General features: G+C 41.3%; 4 protein-coding genes and 1 long non-coding RNA gene across 6 annotated transcripts; 4 read left to right on the top strand and 1 right to left on the bottom strand.

The window, feature by feature from the left end:
- Positions 1–281: 281 nt before the first annotated feature.
- LOC139419269 (secretory calcium-binding phosphoprotein 9) lies at positions 282–5,505 on the top strand. The gene is made up of 8 exons (XM_071169222.1): positions 282–299; positions 410–424; positions 571–702; positions 962–1,108; positions 1,371–1,433; positions 1,728–1,817; positions 1,955–2,005; positions 5,422–5,505. Exons 1-8 carry the CDS (start codon positions 282–284, stop codon positions 5,503–5,505), a joined length of 600 nt encoding a protein of 199 aa, XP_071025323.1.
- Positions 5,506–6,378: 873 nt separating this feature from the next.
- On the top strand, positions 6,379–9,367 carry LOC139419657 (uncharacterized). Of its 2 annotated transcripts, none has more exons than XM_071169639.1 (11): positions 6,379–6,441; positions 6,592–6,657; positions 6,754–6,798; positions 6,955–7,014; positions 7,313–7,546; positions 7,824–7,886; positions 8,198–8,314; positions 8,654–8,683; positions 8,808–8,891; positions 9,047–9,111; positions 9,244–9,367. In XM_071169639.1, exons 2-10 carry the CDS (start codon positions 6,598–6,600, stop codon positions 9,080–9,082), a joined length of 729 nt encoding a protein of 242 aa, XP_071025740.1. In that variant the 5' UTR covers positions 6,379–6,441; positions 6,592–6,597; the 3' UTR covers positions 9,083–9,111; positions 9,244–9,367. The 2 variants fall into 2 exon arrangements, with proteins under 2 accessions (XP_071025740.1, XP_071025741.1); XM_071169640.1 differs by having other exon boundaries at positions 7,334–7,546; positions 9,244–9,348.
- A 717-nt stretch (positions 9,368–10,084) lies between these two features.
- Positions 10,085–13,433, bottom strand: LOC139419268 (basic salivary proline-rich protein 3-like). The gene is made up of 17 exons (XM_071169221.1): positions 13,384–13,433; positions 13,168–13,257; positions 12,860–13,009; positions 12,603–12,737; positions 12,257–12,343; positions 11,994–12,134; positions 11,684–11,791; positions 11,562–11,591; positions 11,346–11,366; positions 11,233–11,259; positions 11,073–11,099; positions 10,943–10,969; positions 10,787–10,816; positions 10,628–10,657; positions 10,466–10,507; positions 10,295–10,330; positions 10,085–10,117 (listed from the first exon to the last, which is right to left on the bottom strand). The coding sequence occupies exons 2-17, from the start codon at positions 13,171–13,173 to the stop codon at positions 10,085–10,087; spliced, it is 930 nt and encodes a 309-aa protein (XP_071025322.1). The 5' UTR covers positions 13,174–13,257; positions 13,384–13,433.
- Positions 13,434–16,433: 3,000 nt separating this feature from the next.
- Positions 16,434–20,608, top strand: LOC139419267 (uncharacterized). The gene is made up of 7 exons (XM_071169220.1): positions 16,434–16,498; positions 16,715–16,866; positions 18,220–18,293; positions 18,444–18,512; positions 18,585–19,981; positions 20,019–20,022; positions 20,066–20,608. The coding sequence occupies exons 1-7, from the start codon at positions 16,434–16,436 to the stop codon at positions 20,606–20,608; spliced, it is 2,304 nt and encodes a 767-aa protein (XP_071025321.1).
- Positions 20,609–21,310: 702 nt separating this feature from the next.
- LOC139419826 (uncharacterized) lies at positions 21,311–21,764 on the top strand. The gene is made up of 3 exons (XR_011635440.1): positions 21,311–21,360; positions 21,450–21,518; positions 21,720–21,764. It is a non-coding gene; the product is annotated as an uncharacterized lncRNA (long non-coding RNA).
- Positions 21,765–23,154: the final 1,390 nt, after the last annotated feature.

Here is a 23,154-nt window from a genome sequence, read left to right as displayed (position 1 = left end):
AAGATCTAACATCAATAAAAGGCTATGTTCAAATGTCAGAGGGCAACTGAGAATACTGCTTGGAGGACAGCACCTGAAGCAAAACAATTTTCACCACTTCAAGGTCTGTATTTTTGCCTTCATATTCAAACATTATATATTATTTAATATTTTGGTTAGCAGCAAATAATCTAGATAATGTACCTAGTACAGTAGCCCCAGTAGTTTAGCAACACTAATCACGTTTGTGGTCTGTCAATATTCCAGATTGCAAAATGAAGCTTCTTATTTTTGTAGCCTTCATGGCCACCATCTTCAATGTGAGTATGATCACATGATCATCACACAACAATGTACAAAATCAAATGTTTGCATTCAAAATTACTCTAATGACAATTTTCCCTTTTCCCCCCCTCAATGATCTGTTTAGGTCAATGCTGGCAAGGTAGGATACTGGACACTAAAAACATATTTATCCTTCACCAATCCAATGCTTTTAGGGTTGTGGGAAGTATTGAATGAGTGGACACTTCAGGAGAAGCTGTTGATAGAATTCAAGGTCGTATCATATCTATCTTTGTCATTTCTCAGAAACTGAGACTGCTGGCAGGTCTAAATGGTGGAATTGTTTCTGGGCTTAACCCTGGACTGGTGGTGGGGGGCCTGAACCCTGGCGTCCTCCCTGGTGGCACTGGGTTGATTGGGCAGCCTCAGTTTGCCCAGGTCAGTCATCAATATCCATGTTTGCAGTTTCATTCTATTTCAAGAAATGTATTATACAGTAACTGTTCACAACAGGTGGATAAACAAAGAATACACTGTCTTTAAACTACTTATACACCTTTTTATAAATCATTTCACATAACCATTTATGCAACAGACAGTCAATTGTGTATTAGGGAGAGAAGATGTGGGAGGGAAAACTATATCTTTATCTAAGTGCTGAATCATTTGGCACGACTTTCTCTCCTCACTCATACAGATGGTCCCAGGTGTCCCCACGTATGTCATGCAACCCCAAGCTGTTCCCAATGGTCCCTATGGTTTCCCCAATGTCGGGATGCTGCAGCCTCAACTGTTCCCTAACTTCCCTGGGCAGTACCAGTATCCTGCCCCACCAGCTAATGGGGTATGACTCTAAATAAATAGACTTTCATACTTCTTATTCTGCTACGTATGTCCTTTTCTGTTGTTTTAATATTTTATTTGTTTTATTAGTTAAAAATGGGAAATACATTGTACACATTTTTGTCCTGGGGTACAACTTTGAAAAACAGGACGTTTATATTGCACATTCTGCTTTTTCTTTTGGTGTTATTATAGTATTATCAGAGAAGAAACAATTTGGAAATGCTTTGCAGTAATTAAAATGTTAGTTCTCCCATAAACAGCTGCCTTACTACATGGGTGTCCCTCAAATGGCAGGAATGAATCCTCCACAACAGCAAGTCATGGTATAGACAACTCTATGTACTCAAACATATTCTGAGTTCACTTAATGTTGGAAACTCGGAAACGCTGACATTTCCAACTTGCTAACCTAGGCATCAGAATTCACCAATATGAATCTCTAAGCAGATAACTTTAACGTTAATTTGAACTTGGAGGTCCCGAGTTTCCAACATGAGGGCGGGAGTGTGTTACATTCCAGGAAAATATAGGCACGCACAAATCATGAATACATTTAGACTACTCCATCATTTACAATTTATAATAAATGTATAATAATAACTCTTCCTTCTGGTTAGGGAGTCCAAGGTGCAGGTGGGATTCCCATGATGCAACAGCAGCAGCCACAGCAGGGTCCTCAACAAGCAGAGCCCGTGAGAAGATTCAAGGTACAGTAATGGTCATTGACTGTACAGTACATGTGGCTCATGGTCAATAGTGTATTTCAATCTGTAATTGACTCTGTGTAAGAAAAGGAATATACAGTAGTTAATGTGCATATGTTCATACAATTTTCACCTTTTAGCGCTTTCTGATGAGGAGGGCTCACACCATGAAACCGGATTTGGACATTCAGGTACAGAATAATGCACATTTAATCTGATACATTCCAGTTGAATACATTCAGTTGGACAACTGACTAGGTATCCTTTCCTTTTCTCATTCAGATTTCACCTGAGACAACCACAACTCCGTCCCCAACTACTTGCTAAGACAAAATTCAAGTTTAGAGTCGACAAATTTGAGAGGAGCAAGGTATACATCAAAATACAAATGCTATTTGTGGTATTGTACAATATCCCATTATTGAAAAAAATAATAAGCAAAACGTATCTTGGGTGATTTATTTACAGGTGTCTGCTGTAGAACATGGACACAGGGGAATTTCACCAAGTCGTCCACAGCACTTTAAGTTAATCATATCAGATACGCTAGCGGTTAAGAGCTTTGGGCCATTAACCGAAAGGTTGCTGGTTCGAATCCCTGAGCCAACTAGGTGAAAAATTGGTTGATGTGCCCTTGAGCAAGGCATTTAACACTAATTGCTCCTGTTAATTGCTCTGGATAAGAGCGTTTGCTAAATTACTAAAATGTAAATGTATAATGTCTTCTAACATTGTATACATGCAGATCTTATTTGCCATGCCTATGTTTCTTCTTGAAATTTCAATAAACATGACTATTAGCCTTCATAAAACTTGTTTGTTTGTTTGGTTTGAAATGGGGGTTGATTTTTGGCCCTTCTATGTTTGTCATGCAAATGTATGGCATATTGCCCCGATTTCGCCATCTAGGGGCAGAATTAAATTCATTTGAGTATCTAAAATATTATGGACTAGTTTAGTCCATAAGAAGCACTTTCCATGGAGAATCTCCATTGAGCATGCATTTCAGTCCAGAACTAGGTTGAAATTCTGTCCAGGAAGCCATCCCTTTAAGAGGCTTCAAGTGACTGCAGGGCTAAAGGATGAACAGACCCAGCGCCATAAAAAAGTGACTAAGGGGGCAGTTGAAATCGGTTCGGAAGCAACATTTTGGGGGATTCTTGCATTGGAATTATATTGAATTCTGCTTAGAATTCTGCTTATACAGTATATCACTCTATACCACAATAAACATAAAGTTAAATTGCCAAGACTCCGAGAGCATTGATTGAGTGCTTTTGAAGTGACAGGTTGGCAAGAAATCTGTAGCCTATCTCCGCTGCACTGTATCAATACAATGGACTGCACCCTACTCACCAAAGCAATGACATTTTGGTAATGAATCTAAGCTACAAGATAGATAGGGTAATTCACCTATTACAAACAACCTATGTGAATGCGCATGTCTATCTGTCTTACCAAAATAATGCAAACTAAATGCTGAAAGAAGTAACCCAGTTATTCATGCAGGCAAACAATAATAGTTAAAAGAATCCGCCCCTTTAAATTATTTTTTTTAACCTAAAATGATATACCCAAATCTAACTGCCTGTAGCTCAGGCCCTGGAGCAAGGATATGCATATTCTTGGTACCATTTGAAAGGAAACACTTCGAAGTTTGTGGAAATGTGAAAGGAATGTAGGAGAATATAACAGAATAGATCTGGAAAAAGATAATACAAAGAAAAAACCAACTGTTCTTTTATATTTTTTTGTACCATCATCTTTGAAATGCAAGAGAAAGGCCATAATGTATTATTCCAGCCCAGGTGCAATTTCGATGTTGGCCACTAGATGGCAGCAGTGTACGTTGTATCAAGACTGCCCAAATGTGCCTAATTTGGTTATTAATAACTTTTCATGTTCAAAATGGTGCAATCTCCTCAAACAATAGCATGGTATTATTTCACTGCAATAGTTACTGTAAATTGGACAGTGCAGTTAGATTAACAAGAATTTAAGCTTTCTGCCAATATCAGATATGTATATGTCCTGGGAAATTGTCTTGTTTCTTACAACCTCATGCTAATCGCATTAGCCTTAACTCAACCGTCCCGTGGAAGGGACACCGATCCCCAAAAGGTTTTAATCGCAGTTTGGCTTAGAATACCATCACAGCTGCGAATGCGAACAAATGAATGTGAATAGAACAGTGGTACTATGTAGGCCTAGAATACAAAATATCAGATGGATAAAGGCATGACAAAATCTATGTTTAGGTTAGTTACATTAACAGTAAACAAACGCAGTAAATAAAAGGCGAATGGAGATCCAAATAACCAAAATATAGACTACAACCTACTACAGTGAGAAGCAGCCATGCAGAGCTGTCTTGCCAAACATAAAGACATGGAAAATCATGCTGCTCATGAGTACAGCAACATGTTGGCACGTTGGCACAAAACACTTAAATTCAACCCAATTTTTTTTTTTACCTTTATTTAACTAGGAAAGTCAGTTAAGAACAAATTCTTATTTTCAATGACGGCCTAGGAACAGTGGGTTAACTGCCTGTTCAGGAGCAGAACAACAGATTTGAACCTTGTCAGCTCGGGGATTTGAACTTGCAACTAGTCCAACGCTCTAACCACTAGGCTACCCTGCCGCCCCATAGGGGCTTAATCGATTAAGCAATGCCAGCCTACCATAAACACATTTCCAATACACACAGTTCCATTTACAAGCACAAAAACCAATAGGCTACCAAGAAAACCATAATAGAATGTTTATTATGAAACATACCGATATGTAACTACACCCAGGAGCATAATTTGGGTTCTTGCATTGGAATTATATTGAATTCTGCAGTAACCCAGTATTCCAGACACTCTTCCTATGAACCAGACGCTGTTAAATGAATGTTTTTGGACAGAAAACCTGCGGCTAGGGTAGTATTCTAGATAAACCTGGGCTGGCTCCTCTGTTCCAAGATCGTCAGGAACAGTCGGAGGTGGAGGGGACTGTGGAGTCAATATCCTGGCGTTTGTGGAAGGGTGGGTAGGCTCTGCACGCAAAGCTAGCTGGAGCTTGGCAGCATCATCGCTGCTCGGCTTGGTGGTGACCTCTGTGGTTTGATGCTGCAGCTGCTGCTCATCACACTCCTTTTATCTTTGTTTGGGTACTTTGGCAAAGCCAATTTTTGATATCAATCGTGGCAGTGGCAGATTAGCTGGTTCGAGCAAGCTAAATAGGCTAAGGCTAATAACAATGTTTTTTACAGCTAGCTAAGAAGCTAACTAAACTCTGTAGTGGTGTGGTGTGAGGCAGAGTTGAGTGAAGCAGCTTAATGGTAAACTTGACCCCACCCTTATAAATCCAAATCAAATATTACAGGTAGAGGTGTACCATATTATTCAATTAGCCTACCACAGATGAGAAGTGTTTTCCCCAAAATGTTTATGGAAACCCAAAGGAGTCATTACTAACCACCCCAGGGGCTTTCGATAGCCCAACTCCCTACACACATCCTGTGCTATCTGTTGATTCTGCTGACACAGCACAGCGGAGATACAGATTTTGCACCAACCTATCTCTTGATCATTTAAACTTTTTTGCTATTTTTATATAGGGAGATAGGACTAAAACTGAGGGGGCACAAGTTTCAACTGAGTGCCCAAAGCCCACTTTTGCCCCCTCGTGGAACCTGGCCTGATGAAGAACAGGGGAAATGTTTCTACTGTAGATTGCACTTCTCACTCTTCCTCAATCTCTTTCAGAATATAATTATGTAATATAATATCATAAGAGTATGCAAATGTTTCTTACATTTTTTACAAATGGTTTTATCCTAACCAAATGATGGCGGTTAGGATCTAAACCAGCAGCCCTCCTGTTGCCTGTTCAGTAACCATTGGGATTTGAACCAGCAACCTTACAGCTACCTGCCTATAATACCTTATTTATAGGACATAATAAACACTGATAATGTCAATCAAAAGACTTACATTTACACATGCCAACCCCACACCAGTCCATAGACTAATCGTCTGTCTGAAAACTCTTAACCACCTGCAGCAAACGCTCTTGTAGTGACGCATATTATAATCACAGGTCTCTATGAAAGGTTTACAAATAATGCAGACTCATGGTCATCAGGGGCATTGAGTTCCAGGTTTTTTAGGCCAATATAGGGAAAGTGATGTATAATAGGAGATGTTCTATATATTGTGAACATACTGTAGGGGCAGAATACCGATTGAAATAATGGGACAGAGGTTGACTGTTATCCACCTTTCATCCACCTACTTTGTGTCATATACTGTAGAGTCAACATATTAGACAATAACATTAGAATTGGTGTACGACACGATAGATAATGTCCAGGCATGAGATTCATTTTGACTTATGGTCAGTCCATAATGATACAGCAGCATATATCTGCACCGTAACTGTCTGAGTCTGAGAGTGATGTCATCTCAAAGAGCCTGTGCGTCATTTTGACCATAGTCTGTGTGTGTCTGGGACATGACAGCTCAAGTGGGAAGACAGAGATAGTTTAAAAGTAGGAGAGACACAGTAGCCTGGACAGAGAAATAAAGAACACACTGGAAAGAAAGAAGATAGGCTGAAGCTGACGTTCTCTGATAAGGTAATACTGTCATGGGCTATGACTTGCTTCTGTATAATCAAAAATAGTTAAAAAAAAATAAGTATGCATCACATACAACATGCTCAAGATGGTTACAAGATGGTATTGAGATGTCAGATATAAACTACATTTGTTCTGTCTTCATTGTAGGATATCATGAAGCCGCAGACTGTAACTGTTTTGGTCTGCCTTTTGGGTGCTAGCCTTTCACTTCCTGTGAGTTTCACACGTTACTTGAATATTCCTTCATTTATAGCGAGTGCTACACTTCAAAATGAATCATAACAAACTGTTTTTGTTGCTTTTTTAAAGCTATACCAACAGCAAATTGGAATCCTCGCAAGTAACAGCAATGAGGTACATTGAATTGTCCCATATGTTTTTGTCTGTAACTCTTGACATTGCATTTGTTGTTCGTGATTTTTCTTTCAAATTGTTGTGCAGTAAAATACAATGCAATGTGGAGTAACGGTTGTTAGAAACATTTTCTGGCTGCTCACCCATCCTTTACAGATCCTGCGGTTGAATGGACTGACCCTGACAGGTGTAGGCTTTGGGCAAACACAAATGCAGGTACTGAACCAATCCAATCTAACGCAATCGAGGTAGAAATCATTAGCCATGATAATGCTATAGACATACTGTAGTAAAGAAGATTGATATCATTAGCCACATTTGCAGACAGCATAATAGTTCAAAATGGTCTCCAGTGAGCAGTTTCCATTCCCACTTTACCTTTAACTACACATATTTTCAGCTTTGGCACATCAGCCGAATTGTTCATTCAATTGCTCATCACAACTTCGGTCCACAAAGCTTTGAAATGATCTTAGGTCAGAGACAGATCTTTTACCCAACCTTGTTTGTTCAGGCGTCTCCATTCATGCCCCAGTACGTGATCCAGCAGCAGCCTGAACTTGGTCTCCCCCAGATGGTGAACTTTAACCCCCAGGTGGGAGGCCCTTTCGGCCCCCAGATGATGTTCCCTACACAGGGGAACCAGCTGCCCCCCATACTGTACGCCAATGCCCAACAGGAGCAGCCTGGGGCCCCCCAGGACCCCAACAACCCCAATAACCCCCAGCAACCTCACAACCCTGCACAGGTAGGCTACTGTACCATTTCAGATCAGTTAGTTGGTCTGTGTATGTTTTCACACAAGTTCATTGAAATACCAATGTTTTTGATGGATACCAATGACAAAAGGCTTCCCAGCCTCTACTAATGAATACACATATTTTTTTCCTGAAGTCAGTTTGTCTATGTTTTTATACAAATTCAATGTAATTCAATGAAATACCACGTGTCAGGTAATCCACTACTAATTGGCAAAGTCTTTCCAGTATTTGTTGAAGTTGTATTTATTTTCTATTATCCTGAAGGGGGTTCCCCAGTTTCCTCAATACTACCCATCATTTTCATTTCCCCAGCAACCAAGAATGCAGGTACAGTGGAGTTTCCCTCTTTCAGTGTGATTTGTTCCTCAAGGTGCATCTTGTATTCACTGTAAGAGATGATATACACTCTTTATTCAGACTAAAGGATCACTTTTACCCTCCATTTCTGTGTTGCATTTTCTTAGTAGTTCACTGTTGATATGGTCCCCACAAATTGGGCATGTCAACAGTAAAGTTTTCAAGATAGAGCACTAAAAAGCTAAATGTGTGATCCTGATGTGTTTTGCATATCAAACATATCATCATCACACTTTTTGATCCTTTAAGACTATTAACTTTCACAAGTGTATCTTCCCTAGGGCTACCCCTACTACATGTCTTACGGTTACCCCAACTACCCCCAGCCTAACCAGAACAACGGGCAGAACCAGCTGAACTTGGAGAAGACCCCTCAGAAACCACAGCTCCCACTACAGGTGAGGAGGGGTCATTACATGGGTGTGCTCTCCCTTCCCCTCATACAGGCCTGTTACACTAGACGAGTGACTTTTGCAGAGTGTGAGACGTTCATATTCATTTCAGTGAAACCTATGCATAAGCATTGCGGCTCCAGGAGAATAAAATATTTGAATACGGCAGTTTAAAGTGCAGTGAAATATTCTCAACAGAATGGAAATTAGAGACAATGAACCGATAGTATGTCATAATTTCATGATTTTAGTTTCATTTTAAACTAACAATAATTTTATAATTCGAAAATTCAACAGGTCAGACAGAGTATCTTAATAATTATTATTACCATTTCATAATTGCAGCAGGCTGCCCAACCTCAGGCACCAGGAAAGGTAAGTAAGCGCTTACTACTGTGTCTGAATCATATATGGATAACATTAATGTGTCCTCTATGTGAGGGCTGTTGACGTAGACTGAGCTGTGTGATATCTAACTGTATTTTTGTGTTGTTGATAGACATGGCCTAAAGGATTCCAGACAGAGGCTGCCAACCCTCCACCAGATCACCGTGGAGACACAGTTGACCCTGGCGTAGATGAGGTATGACCTCTACTTCTTTTACTATGACTATAACAATGCTAATATAACATATAATATATTATAGTATGTATACATTGTATATATAGATTTTAGTATGTGATATGAAACATATGTTGTACTTGTGATAATGTCATCTTGAATTTTTTTTTTTACAGGGTCATCCCAACTTCTCTTTCCTGTTTGAGCCATAAAATTGCATGTGGGGTCAAATGAAATTGAGGTAGGGTAACATTAGGGCCATTTCCAGGTTTTTATTATGGGAAGGAAACATTTCTTCAACTAAACACCTGAAATGTATTCAGATCAGTAGTATACTGTACTTCCATTTAAGTGTTTTTTTTTTCATTTTCAGGGATCGGCACATCAATCTCACATTCCTACTCCTATATTAATATAAGATATGTTGTCAGTTACAATTTGATACATTTTCTATTGTCAAATAAATCTATTATCAAGCAAAATCACAGTTGTCAATTGTACTTTGTATGCACACAAAAACAAGAGTTCTTAGTTTGCATGCTGGAAGTTTTAATGAATGTTATAGAGCAATTGATTGAGAAAGTGTCAAATTATATCACAGAAGTAACCTCCACCAACACCTGCCATGTACTGTATAGTTAGAAATAGGTTCTAAAGAGGCTACACATATCTTGCCACTGGGGGTGCTCTTGAGCCAAAAGGGGTCCCCTAATTGGACAGAAATATTGTCCAGAAATTACCTTACTGGACAGAAAGAGGCCCACCTCCCCACACCCATGAGTAAAATCAAATATTGTTAGGCTAAAACTAAAGGTTGTTTGGTTTCATGAGTTAAGAAATGTATTAGTATTTAGGAAAACATTTAGCAACTAAATATCCAAATGTAATCTGTAAAGTTGAATGTACTCCAGATAGATATGAAAATATGTCGAAAATGTAATCTCATTCCAATCGACGTTTCCAATCCAGATGCAAGGCTTGGGCTTCTTCTCCCTGTAAACAGGGAAGAAGAAGTCAGAAAAGGATAAAGAAATAGATGATGCATTGCAAGGAAACGCCTAGGCAAAGTGTTTAACACACCTTGTATCCACCATATTATTTTCCTTCCTCTTCCCAAGCCTTTGTCTCTTCAGCCTGCAGATAGATCAATCATATCATGGTTTAAGAAATGAAATACATTATTTTATTGTAGGAATACAGATACAACAATGTCATTAGTAATTTCTTACCTTCATGAACGATGGGAGCTTGGGATAAAGGTTGAAGGATTCAAATCATGTTTTAGATGGTATTGTGAGTGACATTTGATTGAAAAATAAACAATATTGCTACATTTGACAATATTCATTCATGATGACACTAAAGCTGAAAGGGAATATTAAAATCTCAATAAGAAGCATGTTTAGTAAACAGCCAATACTTACAAGTGTTGTTATCCCATATTCAAATGAGATTTTATTCTGCAGGGAAAAGAACAGATAAACATTTAAAACATGTGTAAAGTATATTTCTTAATTAAGAAAAAAGATAAAATCTCACATAACATATTTGCATTGTGGTATTTTGTTGATGTTAAATCATAAATGTATACATACTGTAGCTGAGGGGTTGTAGATGAGCTTCAGGTAAGGTTGGAACTGAGAGAAAAAAAACGAAATGTTTTGCTAGTTCTCAAATCTTCAAATCAACTTGTTTTCTATTTATTCAGCATTGTAAATATATAACAAAATAGTTTAAAGGTTCATTAGGACACTTACCTGAAAACCAGATGAGTGTGGGTATCCAAACTATCAAAACCAGGGACACAGAAAAAATATCAACTGCTTTTCAAGTTCTTTCAAGAAATTCACACTTCACACCAAAGTTCACAGCAAAATGTACTAGAATATGATTTAAAACGGAATATCTCGTCATACCCCTAATTCTTGAGGTCTTTTATGTCCATGCTGTAAAACATATTACAGTTTACTTATCTGTTATATACAGTACAATGGCATACTTCCTGCTATGTTGCCTACAATACTTCAGAGTCATAGAATTAAGCTAACATGGAATGAGAGGCTAGTCCATACCCTTGGTGGGGGTGTTCCTCGTCCTCCCTGATAGTAAAGAAAATACAGTATTTGTTTTACACAATTCCATCATGCCGTACTCCAGCCATCATAATACTAAAATAAATCATTGTTAGTGTGAATTCCTCACCTTTGGCAGCAGGAAAATGTTCTCACCCTACAAAGGGAAACATGTTCGCCACATGAACAGATATAGACGACATACACTGTATGATACTGGGACAATTAACGCATGTATAATATATGATAACAATTCTATCTTAGATCATTCAGGCAAATTCATTATTTACCTCTTTCAGGGGCAGACCACTTGCATTCTGGGAAAGAAAAAAAGCATTTTGTTTCAATATGATTTTAAGTATGTAAATCCATTCAGTTTTTGATAGTAAAAACATCATCTTACCTGTAAAGTCACATTGTCAGCCTGTAAAAGAACCATAACATTATTTATTTTTTAAATTCTAATTTCTCAAGAATTTCTAAATGAATAAATATAATAACAAGGAATAACATCATATTTAACAATAAATTATACATATCTCATTACCCATATGTCTGTATTCACAAAGCGATGTTCTTCATTGACATACATTAATTACCAATGGCCAAGGTACTGTACCTGAAAGATGGGGATGAATTCTCTGTTGCCCTAAAACATTAAAAAAATGGACATAAGTTAATTTTGTCTACGTTAAACCTAATGCCGGGTTATGACATAACCAGGATCTATTAACAACCTACCACCATCTCAGGTTGCAACAGTCTTCCTCCTAAGAAGGTGTCATCAAACGGGGGCCGTCCACCTGCTCCAGATGGAACAGCTGAGGGGCGAATGGGGTTCCTGTCAGGCTGGGGAGATAAAGAGACACAACACCCTTCATTATATCAAAGCTAATTAGTTCTGTCGTCTCCTAGCCAGCGTCACATAATCTATGCGCTTTTAACAACAGAAAGACAGAGAGGGATACATTGGCTAACACACTAACAAAATGGACCGCCAGGCTAGTACTTTCCAATATAGTCTGAAATAAAAGTTTAAAAAATGTCTTACCCTTGCATCAAGGTTCCTCATGTTGGGTCTTCCTCCTCTTGGGGGCCCTGCAGGTCTACGCCATCGGGACCCTGGCCCGCGAGGGGGGCCCTGGCCAGGGTGCGGTCCAGGTCCATTGGGAGCATACCCAAAGTCAGATCCCTATTGAGAGAGAGAGAGAAACATTAAATTCTAGTTCTACAATCAGTTAAGAATCTTAAGTGGAATCGGTGATTGTATTCATAGCAGGTTGCATGGAGGTTGCCATTACACCGTTTACTCACTGTCACAGGTGGAAGATCGGCAGGGGATGATGATCCTCGGTCTCTTCTCATGGTTCCCTGGTTCCACCATTGACCTTCATCCTCTCTCTTGACCAGGAGCGAGCATCACATTATACATGTTAATTAACAATAGATTTTCAATTGATGGAGGATCCCTGACAGCTTTTATATTTGTATCCTTTATTTATTCAGGAGATCATATTGAGATTACAAATCACGTTTCCAAAATGAGACCTGAGTATATCATGGCAATAAAACGATCACAAAAACAGCATATGAGAAGAAAAAACATTGAAAAAGCAATAAATTACATAAATAGAATAGAAAATAATCAGACACGACATACCCTTTTATAATCCCGATCAGGGTAGTCGAGGGGTCCTCCAGACTCGGGCCCTCCCATTAGTCGCTGAGTGTCCCCACTTCCTGGGCCTCCAGAGGGTCTGTTTGGGTACCAAGGGGGCATTTGATCCTGGTCGGGCTACACAAAATAAATTCAGTCAAGTAAAAAGTACTATATCATAACTATTACTACTAGTAGATACAATGATTTAGTAGTTTGGGAAAATCACATTTGTTAATCAAATTAGAAGGCCATCATACCCATCCTGGGTTACCAGTTCCACCCATATCCCATCCTTGCCACGTAGGTCCTCCACCGATTGGTCTAGAGTTCTCTCCTCCTCCACCTATTGGCTGGCCCCCAAATGGAGGGAGGGAACCATCCTTCATCCAGGGATCTCTACCATTGGGCTTGACAAAGTAAAGGAAAATAATATGAGCTTCAGATATAACCATTAAGTAAGAAAACAAAGTAAAATCTAGAATTGTCTGTTTTTCTCTAAATCTTGATTGACTTTGATTTAGGTCTCTTGGATCTCTTGGAAATCTCTTTGACCTTTTTTTCTTACTCTCATAGGGTGTCTGTCTGGACTTTGTTGAGGTCTGCCAAATGGGAGGAATCGACTGTCTCCCTGTTGCAATTGTCTCCATGGGTCAGCCTGGGAAAAATAAATCACAATTTAATAAAGTACATGATCTGCCGTGCTGAATATTAATAAACCTAATGCATTGCACCCATATATTTTTTTGGATTATTCTCTATTCTCTCTTGACTATTTACTCACACGTGTAGCCACAGCCGAGAAAAGTAAAATGACAACACAGAGGTCCTCCATTGCTTCCTATATGCCTGTAAGACAATTATTCATATTTAAACACTGAAAACACAAAGTTGTTTAACACTGATATTGCTAACACTGAAAACACAAAGTTGTTTAATACAGGATCGGTGCCCCCTCACGGGACGAATGAGCTAACGTAGGCTAATGTGATTAGCATGAGGTTGTAACAAGAACATTTCCCAGGACATAGACATATCTGACATGGGCAGAAAGTTTAAATTCATGTTAACCTAACTGCACTGCCCAATTTACAGTAGCTATTACAGTGAAATAATACCATGCTATTGTTTGAGGAGAGTGCACAGTTATGAACTTGAAAATGTATTAATAAACCAATTAGGCACATTTGGGCAGTCTTGATACAACATTTTGAACAGAAGTGCAATGGTTCTTTGGATCAGTGTAAACTTTGCACATACACTACTGCCATCTTTTACCAGCTCTAATGTGTTATATTCTCCTACATTAATTTCACATTTCCACAAACTTCAAAGTGTTTCCTTTCAAATGGTGTCAATAATATGCATTTCATTCCTTCAGGTCCTGAGCTACAGGCAGAGAGATTTGGGTATGTTATTTTAGGCTATTTTTTTTTTTTAAGGGTCCGATCCTTAAGAGGTTTTAACATTGAAAATCCATTTTAACACTGCAAACACAAAGTTGTTTAACACTGAAAACACATTACTGAAAACAGTAGTTTTAACATTAAAAACACCAAGTCATTTTTGCCACCAGATTGCTTGAAAACAACCTGTCTATTCTAAACCCAGTGTTTCTCCCTAGCACTTACCTTCACCTTGGAAGTCTCTTTGTGCTCTAAGCTCCTACCTATGGACACTTATATTAGACATGAAGTGTTGAGCAATCTCTATACTGCTTGAGAAAACACAGCCTATGACGAATGTTTTGATGTGTGCAATAGGGCAATTATCACGCAGGCTTTGCTAAAGAGGTATTTCATTGACATTGAGTCGTGCAATGCCAGTTTGCCAACAGAAAGAGCCCTTTGATTGCAATGACAGTCTGACAGTAGCTCATATAAGTGTATTTAAATTGTATAATGTACACTGAACAAAAAATATAAATGCAACATGCAACATTTTCAAAGATTTTACTTAGTTAAGGTTCAAATAAGAAAATCAGTCAATTGAAAGAAATTCATTATGGATTTCACATGGGAATACATATATATGCATCTGTTGGTCACAGATACAGTGCATTCGGAAAGTAATCAGACCCATTGAACTTTTCCCACATTTTGTTACGTTACAGCCTTATTCTAAAATGGATTAAATTGTTTTTCCCCCTCATCAGTCTACACACAATACCCCACAATGACAAAGCAAATGCAGGTATTTAGATATTCCGTCAAATTTGTAGAAAAACTAATCTGAAAAATCACATTTATATAAGTATTCAGACCCTTTACTCAGTAATTTATTGAAGCACCTTAGGCAGCGATTACAGCCTTGAGTCTTCTTGGGTATGACGCTACAAGCTTGGCACATGTGTATTTGGGGAGTTTCTCCCATTCTTCTCTGCAGATTCTCTCAAACTCTGTCAGGTTGAATGGGGAGCATCGCTACACAGCTATTTTCAGGTCTCTCCAGAGATGTTTGATCGGGTTCAAGTCCAGGCTCTGGCCGGGCCACTAAGGACATTCAGAGACTTGTCCCGAAGCCAATCCTGTGTTGTCTTGGCTGTGTGCTTAGGGTCGTTGTGCTGTTGGAAGGTGAACCTTTGCCCCAGTCTGAGGTCCTGAGCGCTCTGGAGCAGGTTTTCATCAAGGATCTCTGAAATTTGCTCCGTTCATATTTCCCTCGATCCTGACTGGTCTCCCAGTCCATGCTTCTGAAAAACATCCCCACAGTATGATGCTGCCACCCCCATGCTTCACCGTAGGGGTGGTTTTACCGTAGGGATGGTTTCCTCCAAAAGTGAGGCTTGGCATTCAAAGCAAAGAGTTCAATATTGGATCATCAGACTAGAGAATCTTGTTTCTCATGGTCTGAGTGTCCTTTAGGTGCCTTTTGGCAAACTGCATACAGGCTGTCATATGCTTTTTACTGATAAGTGGCTTCCATCTGGCCACTTTACCATAAAGGCATGATTGGTGGAGTGCTGCAGAGATGGTTGTCCTTCTGGAAGGTTCTCCCATCTGTGTCTAGCCACAATCCAATCCTACCTATCTCTACGGACAATTCCTTCGACCTTATGGCTTGGTTTTTGCTCTGACATGCACTGTCAACTGTGGGACCTTACATAGACAGGCGTGTGCCTTTCCAAATAATGTCCAATCAATTAAATTTACCACAGGTGGACTCCAATCAAGTTGTAGAAACATCAAAAGGATGATCAAAGGAAACAGGATGCACCTGAGCTCAATTTCGAGTCTAATAGCAAAGGGTCAGAATACTAATGCAAATAAGGTTTTCTGTTTTTTATTTTGAATTAATTTGCAAAAATGTCTAAAATCCTGTTTTCACTTTGTCATTATGGGGTATTGTGTGTAGATTGACGAGGAAAAAATGTGTATAATCCATTTTAGAATAAGACTGTAATGTAACAAAATGTGCAAAAAGGGAAGGGGTCTGAATACTTTCCGAATGCACTGTACCTTTAAAAACAAGTAGGCCTATGGAATGTTGTCCCACTCCTCTTCAACGGTTGTGCTAAGTTGCTGGATATTGACGGGACTGTAACACGCTGTCATACACGTCAATCCAGAGCATCCCAAACATGCTCAATGGGTGACATGTCTGGTGAGTGTGCAGACCATGGAAGAACTGGGACATTTTCAGCTTCCAGGAATTATGTACAGTTCCTTGCGACATGGACTGTGCATTATCATGCTGAAACATTAGGTGATGGCGGCAGATGAATTACACGACAATGGGCCTCAAGATCTCATCACGGTATCGCTGTGCATTCAAATGCAATTATGTTTGTTGTCTATAGCTTATGTCTGACCATACCATAACCCCACCGGCACCATGGGACACTCGGTTCACAATGTTGACATTGGCAAACCGCTCGCCATGCGTGTGCCATCTGCCAGGTATAGTTGAAACTGGGATTCATCCGTGAAGAGCACACCTCTCCACCTCTGCCAGTGACCATCGAAGGTGAGCATTGATTGGCTCACGGAGGTCTGTAGTAAGGTCAAGAACTGCAGTAAGGTCAAGACCCTGGTGAGGACAACAAGCATTCCGATGAGCTTCCCTAAGACGGTTTTTGACAGTTGGTGCGGAAATTCTTTGGTTGTGTAAACCAGTTTCATCAGTTGCCCTGGTGGCTGGTCTCAGACCATCCCACAGGTGAAGAAGCCGGATGTCCTGGGCTGGCATGGTTACACGTCGTCTGCGGTTGTGAGGCCGGTTGGGCATGCTGACAAATTCTTTAAAATAAAGTTGGAGGTGGCTAATGGTAGAGAAATGAACATGAACATGAATATTCAGCAGCTCTGGTGGACATTCCTGCGGTCAGCATGCCAATTGCACGCTCCCTCAAAACTTGAGACATCCGTGGCATTGTGTTGGGTGATAAAACTGCACATTTTAGAGTGACCATTAACTGTCACCAGCGCAAGGTGCAGCTGTGTAATGATCATATGGTTGAATCAGATTGATGATATGCCACTCCTGTCAGGTGGATGGATTATCTTGGTAAAAGAGAAATGCTCACTAATAGGGATGTAAACAAAATTTGAGAGAAATAAGCTTTTTGTGCATCTGGAAAATGTATTGGATATTTTATATCAGCTCATGAAAAATGGGACCAACACTTTACATGTTGTGTTAACATTTTTGTTCAGTGTTTAATAGTTTACTTCTCTACAAATACGGATGCCTTTGAAATGTGTGAACTCTTGAACATGATCCTAAATGAATGTTTTTGCCTGGAGCAACATATACTTGAAAGAAAGAAAAACAGTTGGACATTTGTCGTGGCAAGGTGCGGATTGTGTTGCCTATTATACTTTTTAAGCTGGTGACTCAAATACTTCCCATGATGTTTGGGCAACATTTAATGGTGGGGAGCTAAGAGGGTGTTTGTTTGCAAAACACTGGAACTGCATGTGTTTTCAAAATGATTAATATCCATTTCTATCACACATTCAACAATTATTTCAGCGATTAGCTGGATGTAGTTGATATTTTGTCTTTATATTAACATTTATGACATTTATTCTAATAAATGTTCAGAAATGTTTGAAATTAATATATTATAACACATTTTATATGCTTATGCATTGTATACTTATAATATTTATACATGTTTTTAAATAATGATATACCATTTACTAATAATAAACACTATTTATAAAAGGTTTATTCATGAAAATGACTGTGAACTGTTACCACATGGTTGTGTTTTATATCCAATATTTGACATGTGACTCATCTGTGAAGTTATAATGTAAATCACTTACTATTACCCACACCTATCCTTCAACAGAGAGTTTAAAGATTTCAGAAAATTAAACATCATGATTATTTTCACAATAATATCGCTTAGTATTAGGGGTTGTGACATCAGTGCTCTTAACTCTATTTAAATTGAACCCACCGACTGGGTATAGCTCATTGTCTTCGCATCATTACACCTGATCAACTGCTGAAATGAACTGTGACTCAAAGGTAAGAGAATTGGTCGTAAAGCAGGGCTTTTGAACGTTGGTAAATATACTTATGCTGTGGTGTTCACATGCTATTTCAGCATTCAGAACAAAAACAAAAAGGTCATCTAAGCTGCTTTTGCTCCTTAATATGTTTTTAGAACTGACCACCAAGATGATGATGAAGGCTACAATCTTTCTGGGATACCTCCTGGGCCTGTCATTGACTGTTCCTGTGAGTTTAACAAAAATAAACATACAATAGATATGGCCCAAATTACGTAGTATTCTACATTATATCATATTTTATTTATATTTTCGATATCATTTTTTAAATATATTCATATATAGGCATATTTACATGTACAAAATTATTATTTTTCAGGCTGATGTGGATCATTTGAGAGTTGCACGTTCCAGCTCTGACTCCAACTCTAACTCAAACTCCAAGGAGGTACGTTCCATAGCTCCACAGATTATGAGCAGAAATTATTTACACCTGCACCTGCCCTAACCCCTGCACCAGACTCAGCCCCTGCACCAGCCCCTGCACCAGCCCCAACCCCGGCACCAGCCCCTGCACCAGCCCCAACCCCGGCACCAGCCCCTGCACCAGCCCCAACCCCGGCACCAGCCCCTGCACCAGCCCCAACCCCTGAGCCAGCCCCAACCCCTGAACCAGCCCCATCCCCAGCCCCAACCCCTGAACCAGCCCCAACCCCTGAACCAGCCCCAACCCCGGCACCAGGCCCAACCCCTGAACCAGCCCCAGCACCTGCCTCAACCCCTGAACCAGCCCCAGCACCTGCCTCAACCCCTGAACCAGCCCCAGCACCTGCCCCAACCCCTGAACCAGCCCCAGCACCTGCCCCAACCCCTGAACCAGCCCCAGCACCTGCCTCAACCCCTGAACCAGCCCCAGCACCTGCCTCAACCCCTGAACCAGCCACAGCACCTGCCTCAACCCCTGAACCAGCCCCAGCACCTGCCACAACCCCTGAACCAGCCCCAGAACCTGCCTCAACCCCAATACCAGCCCCAGCACCTGTCCCAACCCCTGAACCAGCCCCAGCACCTGCCTCAACCCCTGAACCAGACCCAGCACCTGCCTCAACCCCTGAACCAGCCCCAACCCCTGAACCAGCCCCAACCCCGGCACCAGCCCCAACCCCTGAACCAGCCCCAGCACCTGCCTCAACCCCTGAACCAGCCCCAGCACCTGCCTCAACCCCTGAACCAGCCCCAGCACCTGCCCCAACCCCTGAACCAGCCCCAGCACCTGCCCCAACCCCTGAACCAGCCCCAGCAACTGCCTCAACCCCTGAACCAGACCCAGCACCTGTCTCAACCCCTGAACCAGCCCCAGCACCTGCCTCAACCCCTGCACCAGCCCCAACCCATGAACCAGCCCCAGCAACTGCCTCAACCCCTGAACCAGACCCAGCACCTGTCTCAACCCCTGAACCAGCCCCAGCACCTGCCTCAACCCCTGCACCAGCCCCAACCCCTGAACCAGCCCCTGCACCTGCCTCAACCCCTGAACCAGCCCCAGCACCTGAACCAGCCCCTGCACCTGCCTCAACCCCTGAACCAGCCCCAACCCCTGAACCAGCCCCTGCACCTGCCTCAACCCCTGCACCAGCCCCAACCCCTGAACCAGCCCCTGCACCTGCCTCAACCCCTGAACCAGCCCCAGCACCTGCCTCAACCCCTGAACCAGCCACAGCACCTGCCCCAGCCCCTGAACCAGCCCCAGCACCTGCCACAACCCCTGAACCAGCCCCAGCACCTGCCTCAACCCCTGAACCAGCCCCAGCACCTGCCTCAACCCCTGAACCAGCCACAGCACCTGCCTCAACCCCTGAACCAGCCCCAGCACCCGCCACAACCCCTGAACCAGCCCCAGAACCTGCCTCAACCCCAGTACCAGCCCCAGCACCTGTCCCAACCCCTGAACCAGCCCAGCACCTGCCTCAACCCCTGAACCAGCCCCAACCCCTGAACCAGCCCCAACCCCGGCACCAGCCCCAACCCCTGAACCAGCCCCAGCACCTGCCTCAACCCCTGAACCAGCCCCAGCACCTGCCTCAACCCCTGAACCAGCCCCAGCACCTGCCCCAACCCCTGAACCAGCCCCAGCACCTGCCCCAACCCCTGAACCAGCCCCAGCACCTGCCTCAACCCCTGAACCAGCCCCAGCACCTGCCTCAACCCCTGAACCAGCCACAGCACCTGCCTCAACCCCTGAACCAGCCCCAGCACCTGCCCCAACCCCTGAACCAGTCCCAGCACCTGCCTCAACCCCAGCACCCGCCCCAGCACCTGCCCCAACCCCTGAACCAGCCCCAGCAACTGACTCAACCCCTGAACCAGACCCAGCACCTGTCTCAACCCCTGAACCAGCCCCAGCACCTGCCTCAACCCCTGCACCAGCCCCAACCCCTGAACCAGCCCCTGCACCTGCCTCAACCCCTGCACCAGCCCCAACCCCTGAACCAGCCCCTGCACCTGCCTCAACCCCTGCACCAGTCCCCCAACGTGACAAATTAAATGTAATATCCTATATATTAATTAATTCACTTTTCAATCTAGCAGGTATTTAATGGAACTCCCAGAGAGTAACTGCTGTCCCTTCATATCCTGCATCACGCAGAATGAACATTCAGCACTCTGTGGAACCCCACACTTTACATAATGAAGTGTGATTCCTTTATGTCTTTATGTTCAATTAAAAATAGATATATATTTCAAGCTACATTGTATGTCTCTCCAGTTCTCTGATGAATGCTCATGAAGTTTGTGGAAATTGTGAAAAAAAAGTGTGGTACATCAGATTGTATGATAAGTAAATGGTCTAAATAAATGGTGGGACTTTAGCTATATTGCATTATTTGAGAAATGAAAGCGGTGTAATACAATTTGAAACAATATTTTATCAATATACATTATCTAACATTATTTAAATGTGTTCATTTAGCCTCCACAATCCCCCAAAACCATGTGAATGAATCATCCACAGTTTCAAAACGTCTCATCTTTGCTAAGGTTTCCTAATACTGATGAGACATTGTTCTTTGTGGGGACTGTGGATATATAGATTTGTAGGATTACCCACCAAATGCCTAATTTCATCACATTTACATCTCCAGGACACACCTTTGATCATGGGACTGAAAGCTCATTGGTGCACTGGACTGAAATGGTCTATAAAAAGCACAAACTAGCTGTTAAGTTACAATACAGCATCAGTGTCACAACTTTAGTTCTGACTTTTCAACCATTTTACATCTTCACTTGAACAGGTAAGAGATTCAAAGAATACTGTAGTGGAATTTAGGCTTGCAGTATTTTATCTAGCTTTGAATTCACAATTCGTATTCTTCATTTCAAGAATTCCATGGCGACCATGAAACTACTATTCCTAGTGATGTGCCTGATTGGACTTTGTTCCTCCATTCCTGTAAGAATTCTTGAAATACAACATCAACACTGCAATTTACAAATCAATACACCAAGAGATTGCTGTTTCCACAGATTGCAATGTATTGGAATATGACAATACATTAATTATTACAATATGATGGACTTAAGTTCACTCTTTGAGTGTTGATTACTCTATACTGTAATATCCTTCATCCTGGGATTTTGTTTGTGTGTGCAGGTGTCTGAGAAACATGATCGAGAGGAGCGCTCAGCTAGTGATGAGGTACAGTAATATTTAGTACTATCTATTGCTATTTATTAGGTATTCTATCTATTAGAGTACTTTAGTATGGGCTGCTATTTGAATATGATTACTAGTTTGTTTGAGTTCAGAACAATTTATCCATCTCTCTCTCTCTCTCTCTCTCTCTCTCTCTCCACAGATGTTCAGGGGTTATGGGCGTGGTGTTGGGGGATTCTATCCTTATCAGCAGCCTCAGCAGCCTCAGTACCCGTCATTCTTCCCTTACGCCCAGCCTCCCCAAAGTAACTCTGCCCTGATGGCCCTCCTGCCCTTCCTATTGGCCAGACTCGCTGCCGCTCCAGCCGCAACTCCTGCTGCAGCTCCCGCCCCAGCCCCAGCAGCAGGTGGAAAATGAGATGGGCGCCAGAAGGACTCTCATGTCTCCACCTTGTTTACATCACATATGTTGACATTAGCTGCTGTTCAGAGCTGATTATTCCATTTTCAATAAATGAAATAAGTTAAGATCCATCATTGTGTATGTCTTTGTCTGTTGTGTTCTGTTTGTTTGACAAAGTATTTGCGATGCTTTCAAAACAAGAGTGAAACCTCTCTGACATAAGGTGGATGTCGCTACAAGTTCTAACACAAATATGAACAAATATGAAATCCACAAAACTTCGGAATTCATAGTCAATTCCAGGGTATTTGGTGTTTCCAAAAAAGGGTCAAGACCCACTACCAGTTCCTCTTGGGTAGCACATGATGAAATATGTTGTTTGGTGGCTAATAACAAGACAATTTTGAAAGACACGTTGCAAATGGGTGATAACATAATCGTTTGCGAACCTCTAATCTATAACTTCAGTATAAAGTCAGATACTCTAGATATCTAGTAAGCTTTGTGTGAGATTATTTTGAATGAGTACCCATTACACCTTTTGTTTGTCTGAATTTGAGGGTTTTACGGACCGGCTAAGCTTCTGGTCCCCTTTTGATTACTCTAGTTATCTATCCTTAGCACTGAGTAAGTATCAACACTTAATAGTAGCCTAGTATACAATTACCCTGATTCATTGTTTTAATCATTTTATTTTTCTGTCGTACCTGATAGAAATTCGATCAAAGTAAATTCCTCAAATAATGTGATTTGATATAAAAACGTTGTGAGGGAGACCCTTATTAGCTGGTCTGTGATCCACTGACAATACAAGGTCAGAGGTAATATGCCAAACTCACACAGTTACACACAGAGAATGTTATTGCCATAAATGTAGATGTGAAATAGACATTGTTTGGAATTAACAGCAGATGGGAAACAATGACACAGTAGGCCTACTGACATTTTCAGTTAGCACATTTGATTAATAGCAGTGGCAAGAGGCTCATTTGTTTGCCTGTTTTGCAATGCCCAACGTTACATGGAACA

The sequence above is a fragment of the Oncorhynchus clarkii genome, chromosome 10 (assembly GCF_045791955.1).
Source record: "Oncorhynchus clarkii lewisi isolate Uvic-CL-2024 chromosome 10, UVic_Ocla_1.0, whole genome shotgun sequence".
NCBI classification, from domain to species: domain Eukaryota; kingdom Metazoa; phylum Chordata; class Actinopteri; order Salmoniformes; family Salmonidae; genus Oncorhynchus; species Oncorhynchus clarkii.
This window is presented reverse-complemented; position numbering and strand designations above follow the sequence as displayed.